General features: G+C 39.5%; 1 protein-coding gene across 1 annotated transcript in view; it reads left to right on the top strand.

The window, feature by feature from the left end:
• Nucleotides 1-578: 578 nt before the first annotated feature.
• Nucleotides 579-10,051, top strand: part of adamts10 (ADAM metallopeptidase with thrombospondin type 1 motif, 10) — a 46,223-nt gene continuing 36,750 nt past the window's right edge. The window contains exons 1-2 of the mRNA XM_043247916.1: nucleotides 579-736; nucleotides 6,526-6,848. Of these exons, the coding sequence (XP_043103851.1) occupies nucleotides 6,746-6,848 (103 nt within the window). The 5' untranslated portion in view covers nucleotides 579-736; nucleotides 6,526-6,745. The remainder of the gene's footprint in view (nucleotides 737-6,525; nucleotides 6,849-10,051) is intronic.

Raw genomic sequence — 10,051 nt, 5'->3', positions numbered from 1 at the left:
TTTAATGACGTTATTAACGTTCCCTCTGCTTTTCTCTTCCGGTCGTTGCTGAACATTCAAACTCACTTTACCCGCGTCGAAGTCAGAGCAGCCTACTTATCGCGTAAAATATTTTTTGGATAGGCTACATGTAGAACGCCCCTCAAAAGGCCCTCTGATTAGGCAAACCAATAAGCTTAACTCCACTTAGACTTTTTTTTACTGTTATGCCACTGTTACAAAGAACAGTGTACCATCTCGGGTATAGTCTTAATTATAGTCTTAATTAAGTAGACCTATTTCTGCTTAAATGTCCATAAAAATCTCTTGTTGCACTATTAATTGTATCTATAAAATGGATTCGTTGATCATTCCTCCTAGTTTTATTTAAACTGTTGTAATGAAGTGGGTTTGTAATGATGAAGGACAATAACTATATTGCGAATATTAGAAAACAGTGTGAGACGCGTATCTCTTACCGCGGGCGAATCGGCTCGATCGAATCCCTGAAAAGAACCTGTTCGAAAGAACGATTCGTTCGCGAATCGGACGTTACCAAATCGCTGTCCGAACTCAGTTCCTCTCTTCAGCGGCAAGACTGAAGGAAGCAGAGAAACCAAGCAGCACCAGAGCACAGTCCACCGGCTCATCTCATTATGCGGCAGAGAACTACCGGGTGTTGAAGGAGGACGACGGACCAGACGGAGGTCGGCAAATCTCAGGGTCGCCAAATTGCTCGCTCCTGGACAATTAAACGGTAAGTTCATTGTCAAACAACTTTGTCCATTTAAACTTACATTATGGCAGAATGCAAACGAATGCATTGCAATCCTGCACGGTTGTCATTCTCGTTTTTAATACAAGGTATACATATGCAACTCTGCTATGCTGTCAGTTTGCTACATGCAGTTATATGAAACTGAAATGATGAAGGCAGCAGCGCTGTCAGACCAGCTGGTGATCACTCTAGCAGAAAGCAGAAATATCTCTCTTTGTCTGTGGGGTTCAGAGTTGAAGCCTCTGCCAAGAGTCTCTGAGGAACGCGTCCAGTTCCCTAGGCTACTTAATAAATTCTGCTCTTGTAATATTTCCATTAATGCCTGATTACAGCTGCTATCAAATGGAATGACTGGTAGACAAAAAATGAACAGTTAGAGAGCAACAACCTCCCCCATGAAATATATAGTTATTATACAAGCATAATACTGCGCTATTTGGCTTTTCAAAAGACAGCCATTTGAAAGTTGGATAAATGATGTAGTTTGAATGCGTAAGTTGGCAACAAGGATGCCCTGGAGACCTGCTCCCTGTCAGGTAGAGCAGTGGTTCCCAACTTTGTTCCTGGAGGCCCCCCAACAATACACATTTTGGACGTCTCCCTAATCAAATGCACCTGATTCAACTCATCAGTTTGTTAGTGGAGGCTCCAAGAGTTGAAATGGGTGTGTCAGATGAGACAACCATAATGCGTGCTGTTGGGGGCCCTCCAGGAACAGGTTTGGGAACCGCTGAGGTAGAGCGAGCTCTTCTCTTTGAACAACTCCATGCCTGTCTATGCGCATCTACCTGTGAAGGAGAGAGCTTGGGTTAGTCGCTGAGTCTTACATTTATTTTTAGATTTCATACTTTGATATCAGACATAGCCTGATGTTCGTAATTTAGGATGGTTACTTGGAAAATTAAAGGAAATTCATGGGTCTTGTGGTATTGGAACTTGATCTGCTGGTCTTCCAAGGTGCTGCCAAATGATTTGGTTAACTCTTTGAGTTATCACTAGTTAAAACCAGGGAATTTTCAAACTGAAAAAAAATCAGTCAGTTTAAATAAATAAGTAATACATTAACAGGTACAAACAACACTTTAAACTGTGCATATTACATGCCAGTGACCCCAATCCTAACCCTAGCCTACCCATATAGCAAGTACATGTAGTTTATTAATATTACTCATTTCTTAAATAAATAACCTTAAAGTAAAGTATAATAAAGTACCTTAGTAAATAAAAAACAATAATGTAATAGAAATGTATGTATTTGTAATATGCTCTATTCACATAAAAATATTTGAAAACGTAGCTGACTTTTGAATTTGAGGATACGCAAGCATGCTCATATTTGGGGGTCAGTGGCATCTGAAAGATTGAAAAGCCCTGCACCAGACTACCACCCTCTGCTGGTGAACACCGTGAACATCATAAGAAAACTGAAGAGGCTCATTGTTTAGATTGTTAAATAAACAATGTATTGTTTTTTCAAGAGAAAACAAAGTGGGTTTATAGGGTTGGTGTGGTAAGCTCTGTCTGGTTCAGGGCTGTGTGGTTTGCGAGCTGGCTAAAATGTTCATGCTCCACAGCCGGTCGTGAATAGCTCTCACATTATGGTCTCCGTTGATGGATTCAGAGTTCATTACCGGTTGTTACATAAGTCACTTCTGCTGACAGTGCATTGGTGATCATTATCTTAATTCCCTTGTTTGTGCTTTGTTTATTTGAAAGAGCGAGCGGAAAATGAATTGAGAAGTGTGATACACCAACTTTTTGTTTTTGGGGTCTTTCCCAGTTTGAATCCTCTGGTTTGTGTAAATCAAGTCTTGTTGTGAGTGGGTAAGACAGTGTTTGTGGAGGCCAGTGGTCTGTGGCTCTTTCATACTGTTACAGTGCAGTGTCAAGCTTAAGTGAGGAGACTTTCTGCTCGTATGTCATCCAAATGGAGATGAAGAGAGACTGCCTAGTTTCCAGAGAGGATTGAGACCCAAGATTTCTCCATTGCAGAGAGAGGGCTTTACATTCAGTCTGTCATATGGGTTTAATTATCAGAGTTTTACTCGTGCCTGATGGCTCTGCGTCTCCGCCGGTGTAGTCTGACAGCGCAAAATGCTTCTTGCAGTCTCAGATCACACATATTCTCGCACCTCGTGTCTGTGCTAACAGTTTACAAGGTCCTTCCTGAAATTTCATGTCAGATTTAGTGTATGTCGACACGTCGTCCGTAGCTCGCAGATGCTTCTCGTTCTTGATTTACCCCCAAGAGCAGCCAATTATAAAGTTCAACTCCTTCAAGGCCACAGCTGAATTTTTTGGAGAAGATGTTGCTCTGCGAGGTTAAGTCTTCCAGTGGCCTCTGTTGCTTAAGCTCCTTCTCCTTCTGTGGGCCAGTGTTTTTATCACAAAACAGGCAGCAGATGGACAAGTAAATCATTCACTGCAAAGGATTTGTTGTTTCCCTTTATTTAAATAATTTCTCTTTTATTGATTTAATTTATAATGGGAACTGAATGATACTGATACCTCCTAGTGTTTTTTGTTCCATTAATGTCACCATTATTAATAATTTAATTGGCCATACCTATATATTAAAGAAGTTACCAGCACTCTCATGTCATTCCAAACCTGTAAGACCTTTGTTCATCTACGGAAACACAAATTAAGATATTTTTCATGTGTTCTGATAGCTCTTTGACCCCCAAGGATTCTAACAAAATCAAGTTCCAGAAGGACATTTGTCTTTTCCACGTCACCCCGCTCCATTTTGGAGAATATCACAAATGTAAATGACGTATGCAAGGTACGGTATGTACGCGGATGCGTTGTTAAACGCTTTGGCATGAATGTAAAAAATGTAACCACATATAAACGTTGCATATGTTGTTTACATACGTGATACTGTCCAAAATGGCAATAAATAAGTTTGATTAACTAAAAAGAACCAAATCATTAGAATACATTTTTTGGGAACTGCTTTATGCTGCTAGTGCTGTAGGTTGGCTCAAAAGATTTACTCATTAATGTATAAATATATTATATATTTACTCATTATTTCTTAGTATTAGTGTGTTTTTAGTATAATATTTTGTTGAATGCTTCCAGTATGTGGATGATGTATGTGGGTGATGTTAAACCTAAAAATAAAAAAGAAGCCATCATTGAATCCATCCTCTGCACTTCTATAACTGTCTGGTTCAACTCAGCTACCAATTCTGACCTCAGAAGACTACAGAGGGTAGTCAGGACTGCTGAGAGAATCATTGGTACAACCCTCCCCACTTTCCAGGAACTGTGCTTATCCAGAATGAACAAAAGGGTTAAGAAAATCACTCTGGACCCCTCACATCCAGCACACTCCATCTTTGAATTGTTGCCGTCTGGTACCAAGGCAGCCAGACACAGGAACAGTTTCTTCCCCCAGGCAGTCCATGTCATGAACACTTGAGAACACTATTATACTTTATTTATTTAACATACAGACTTATTTACACTTCAATTTGCACATAACACTGCACAAAACATAATTCCTGCTAATTCTTGAATGTCTATAGTATATATTGTATTGTTGCTATTTTGTACGTTTTATATTTTTTAAATTTGTATATAATTCTTTTTTTTTTATTATCTGTCTTGTAAACATACCTGGCAATAAAGTCGATTCTGATTCTGAAAAATGTTCAATTCCCAATCATTACAACATAATGCTGGACTTTTTGGTTGAACAAGCCTCAAAGCGATGCAGTTCGTGACACACAAATGAAGAACACAGAGGACCAAATCTTGGATCTTCTTTGCCAAGATTTAGATAAGACAATGTTTTAATGAAAACAAGACTCTAACAAGAGGTAATGCAAGTAAAGAGGCTTTTGCCAAGCAGGAAATAACAGTAAAAAGCCTGGAGGGTTAAAAGGGTGTGGAGAGCACAGGGGCATGTAGTCCATCACTATTTGCAAGGGACAAAGACCTCTTAGTGTTTTAAGATTACTTGCTGCACTTAAGCTGTTTCAATGCAACCCATAGGAAATGAGGGGAACTTAAAACCAGCACCAGTCTCTGAGGCCACTTTTGGGTCCTGACCTATTTGTTTCTCCTTTTTTTTCAATGAAACAGAGAGTGTTTGATTTTTAATGGAAGAGAATGTAGAATATTGTCAGGCAGTTTAACATGGCTTATTCTGTGGCAACAGAAATCTTGGATGAGTTTCGCACAGTGGTTTCAAATAGCTTTCCAAAACAGTTTTTCCGTAGATACATACACACACTACTTTGGCCATTGTCTTTTTTATGGTACTAGTCAGGAATAGTTATCCTTGATGGACAAATGAGTGCACAAACTCTATATTCTAACTCTCACCCTTTCCTAAATTGTCTCCCTTTCCATCTCCTTTAACCACTCTGAACTTTTTTCTTGAGTTTGAGTTCATCCTTTTTTTCATCAGGAGGCAACTTGTATTCTTATGCCAAATCATTTCCCATCTGTTCTTGATTACCTTTGTCTGCACTTGGTTTCTCTTCACCCATCAAGGCTTGTATGGCATCTCTTTCTACCTCTTCCCAGAAACAACGGAGTGAGGATTATATAGAGAATTAAAGAAAAATAGAAAGAAAAGCATGTAGGATGGCTTTTGTTGATGTCGGTCATATTAAGCTTGCGATATGCAGTGTGTATACTAGGTGAAATATGCAGTTTATGTTTTATGGCGCTTGAAGGAAAGTGAAAGACACATAAAAGTGCAGTATACAACCAAATCACGTTGCAAGGAATATGCTGCCTCACAATGCAATGCACTTAAACAAAAGTTTTGGTAGGATGAATGAATTGCAGGTCATGTAAACTGTGATCGCTTTACTCTTAACCTTCCATGTTCAGTGTGATGGAAGGAATATCAACTTCTGTTTTTACAATAATATGGTTTCTTTACTTTTATGTGATTATTACACATTTTTAGTCTGGTTCTCATGGGAGCACGTAGAGATAGAGAATAATAGTTATAGTAATACTAGCATTCTTATTTAGTTTTAGTTCAAGTGTGATAATACTATTATATCATTTTACACTTACTTTTATCTTTTTTATATGAATATTACCATTCTAAAACTTAAAATCAGAAAGCTTTTATTCTGGCAGGTCAATGCACTGCCGGTTTTAGCTCTGAAGCGCATCAGTGAATGAAATGTCGTTGTTTTGAATTTTGCATCTTATTTATGATTAATGCTTTTAGTTTGATTGAACATCTTATAAAGTATTATATTTAACCGATCTAAAACGGTGATGGTGCATTAACAGCTGTCAGCTATGCCTGTACTCAAATGAGCGGCATGGACTTTTTTACCAAGCTCATTTTTCTATTTTGGTTGCGCACAAGCACTTGCACACCATTTATGTGCACCCAGGTGATTTACGTAACCAAACGCAACCTTTTTGTGTCCATTAGAAACAGTGATGCCACACAAATCCCTTTTGTGGTATTTCTCAGATTAGGACATTTTGTTTTATAGCCTGCCCCAGACGCCAGATTGCCCTCCTGACCCCACAATGCTTTTCTTTCTTTTTCACTCTTCCAGTGAAGGACAGAGTGAAGAGAAACAGCAGCCCCCAGGTTAGAAAGCATTTTTTTTCCCTTTTCCACTTGAATGTGAAAGGAGGAATGATTGATTAGCTCTAGCAACAGGATGCAAACAACAGCCTCCCATGGCAGTACGTTTGACCGGTCAGAGAGGAACCTTTTAGCCAAGAAACTCGCCATTATTTCGCATCTATCTAACCTATTTGTCTTTCATTAGGGAGACTCTTCATATTTATGATCCCCGGTTGTACACATCTTAGAGCTGCCCGTCCTCCACCTCCAAACCAGAGAGGCGAAGCGTCAGGATCCTCGTAGAAGCGAAGCCATCATGGCTCCAGAATTCTGTGCGTCACTTTGGTGAGCGTGGGGCCGTCAGAGGGCAGAAGACATGTTGGGACAGAGGGCTGGGCACCGCATTGAAGCTTGCTGTAGTAACCATGGAAACGATGTGGAGGAGTTTGGCCTGCGTTGGCATCATCGCCATGGTTGCCAGGGGAGTGGCCGAAAGTTGGAGTCCTGAGGAGTTCGCTCAGTCTCAAGGTGAGATTCCTGATTCTTTTATTGTAATGAAGTTTGTTAAAAGTAAGTGTTCGTTTTATTTAAGCAATCATTTGCTGCCGTTAAACTGCATTAAAGCAGGAAAAAAGATACCATTCTGCCTCTGTTCACCAAATAAATACACCAAAGCTGCATCTATTTGATCAAAAAACAGTAAAAAAAAAAAAAGAAAAAGTAAAATATTATTACAATTTAGCTATTACATTTTGAAATGTAATGTATTACTGTTTTGGCAAAGCTGAATGTTTGTGAATATTTGTCAAAATTGCCCTTTAAAATCAATGTAAAATTCTGAAAGTGGAAGTGAACAAATTCTTTAACAGATGTAAGCAATATCTTATAATTAGCAAAATGGCCTGCTATTTCAATTTGACTAGTAAAGAGTAATTATTACTTTAGTCAGACTAAAATCAACTTATAAAGTGTTTTTAAACACATTAGGAGTTACCTGAGAAGCTTTTTGGATATTTCATATTGCACAACGAGGCAGTAATGGCAGATCATCAAAGTGTAAAACAGAATGAGTTGTTAGCCCCAAGCTTCAAACTGTAACAAACTATTTAGACAACCAGGAACAGATGCACTGCGACGTCAGTTAGCCATCACAAGAGCCAGTCAGACTCAATGACCCATCTTTCCATGAAACCGACCACTTTCTCAATTAGTGACCCAGTTATCTCTCTGACGAGACTCACATGAGGCATCTTTTAGACCTCCAAATTTAAAATGTACATTCCTGAAACATACTAATCTTATTAAGTCATTGCAAAATATAAGATTTAAAGAGATACAAAGGTTACATAATAAGAACATGTTCAAGCATGTGGATTTGACTTCACTGCATCGTCTGGTCCAGTTCAGGACAAGCGTGTGAGCGTGTCTGGCTGAGTTTCTGTGTGTTTATTCGAAAGGCGGACGGGACAAATATGCAGACCAGCCGTAGTTGCTGTTAAACGTCATTTTTTGGCCTATGATTAACTTAATAATGCATTTTTCCCTCTCATAACCAGGGTTACATCATGTAGCGTAGTTATTGAAGCAGAGCACTGAGTTTATGTGCAATCTTGCCACATGCAGTGACCGGTTACCACAGTCATATATTTAAATCTCGCAGTCCAAATAGCAGTGTGGCAGACGGTACACAAACAGGATATGGATGGGTTTTGAGTCTCTGACAGGGCCTCCGTTCAAGAAAGACTGACTTCTCAGCCTGGCATGGGGATGAGTTTTCTCCTCCACAAGTCTGGGCGCACTCGCTGACTTGATGCAGCTGTTGCACATCTGGGAAAGGTGGAGAGACTTCTCTCTCTCTTTTTCTCCGGCCTGGTTTCCACAGGAAAACTTCGGTTTAAAAAAAGGGGGGGGTTCACTTTAGTTTCCCGCACGGTCCTAATTAAAGGTTGTTCTCCTTAACCTTCTAAAATAAACTTTCAAACCCTGGGCGGCTCCTGACGGTGGTTTATTTGAATCAAAAGTGAAGTCTTTATTCTTTTAATGGGTCTCTGTCCGTAGTGAGGGAGTTTATGGGGAAGTGACGCAGGCGTCCTCCTCCTCTCGGGTTCCTTGTTGAGATTAAAGACACATCAAAGGCTTTTGGAGGATCGGTGCACCCTGTAGGTGTAAGAGCAGGGAGTACCCTTCCATCAATTGTGGGCCTTATGTTTATTTAAGATAGCACCGGTTGATGGTGGTCAGAGGGCTGGGCGTGTTGTACAGTTTGAGCTCCACTTTCATGCTTTGACATAAGACCCAGCTGTGCCCCTGGCTCCTGTTATTGAGACTGTTTAGATTCAAGTTATAGAGAGAGGCTAGATTACCTTCAGGCCTGCAGATGCTTTTATCCAGAGTGACCTAAAGTACAGTTTTAGTGGACGGATAGCTCCTCTACAACAACTTGGAGCCAAACATGTTTCACTCAAACAAACTGAGCTTCTATCACTGTATAATTATGAAACTTTTTAAAGATCACACCAAAATTCTATGTAGTATCCCTGAGATACAATTTCCAAAATGTGTATAAAAATATGTTTCTTTTAATGAAGAAACATTATCCTAGCTTGTGAATACATGTTATGTTGTTTTTTTTTATGCTTAATAATTGTAAGAACATAACACATTGTAATTTGGCTAAGTGTCTCTGAAGTGCTTTTATTAGTGAATATATGTGTCCTGCTTGCATTTTAAACATCTTTGTTGTTTATAATAGAAGCAATCTAGTTTTGTCATGCCATGTAACTTACTTGTAGATACACTGTCGCACATGCCAGCAACACATAAGTAATAAATAAGTTGATAATGAAGAAAATAAATCATGTCTTATGGTGCAAATTGTCTTGTTACTTCCAAACCACTCCACCACTGATTGCTTTTACAGTTGATTGTAGTTTTTTAACCCACACAGCATTTGCTGTTAAACTTGGGTGTTTCAGGCTAGAAGTGAGCTTAAATGTAATCAAAAGCATGGAACTCTTCTGATGGTCTTGAGTCTGCACAGGCATTAAAAAGCCAGTGGAAACACATGTGGGGCTCAGAAACAGCAGCTCTTTTAGTAATTAGACAGTCTTATTAAGTGGCCCAGTCTGAGTAACTGCTGTGAAGAGAGAACGATGTGATCTTTTATATTTTCAGCACTTGGTTTGAGCCTTCATTCCCTCCTTATGGAGGGCTTAATGAAATGGACCGTATTCTCTAAGGTTACTTGTCCTTCTCTTGCCATTGTACACAATGGCAAATTTAATATAAGTCATATGGTGTGTCTGCTGATGTATTTCTACAGCTTTGAGAGATTACGGAAAGTAGTAAGTCTAGCTGAATCAAGGTCACGCACAAGTCTCATCTTCATGCCTCTGGACCCAAACAAAAGAGACATTGCTGTCGCTCTTCTCACAGTGTTTGAACTGGCAAGATGGAGTAAACAAACCAATGGAACAAACCTTGTTTCAGATTAAGGACACTGATCCTGGTGTACTTCTTCACATCTGAATGTATAAAAGGGTTTAGTTTGGTTTCAGGATGTTTGTCTCTTTGGCAGTCTCCGCCCCTTGGGTGCAGTTTTTCAAATGGCGAATTTGGACAATTAATCTCCAGGCCCGCTGTCGGGAACAGGAAGTATACAATTTCAGGATTTCCATAGCAACAGGCAGCCCTTGGCCTTTGGGCTGCTAACTTGCTTTTCTTCTCTGTGG

The sequence above is a fragment of the Puntigrus tetrazona genome, chromosome 8 (genome assembly GCF_018831695.1).
Source record: "Puntigrus tetrazona isolate hp1 chromosome 8, ASM1883169v1, whole genome shotgun sequence".
Taxonomy (NCBI): Eukaryota; Metazoa; Chordata; class Actinopteri; order Cypriniformes; family Cyprinidae; genus Puntigrus; species Puntigrus tetrazona.
This window is presented reverse-complemented; position numbering and strand designations above follow the sequence as displayed.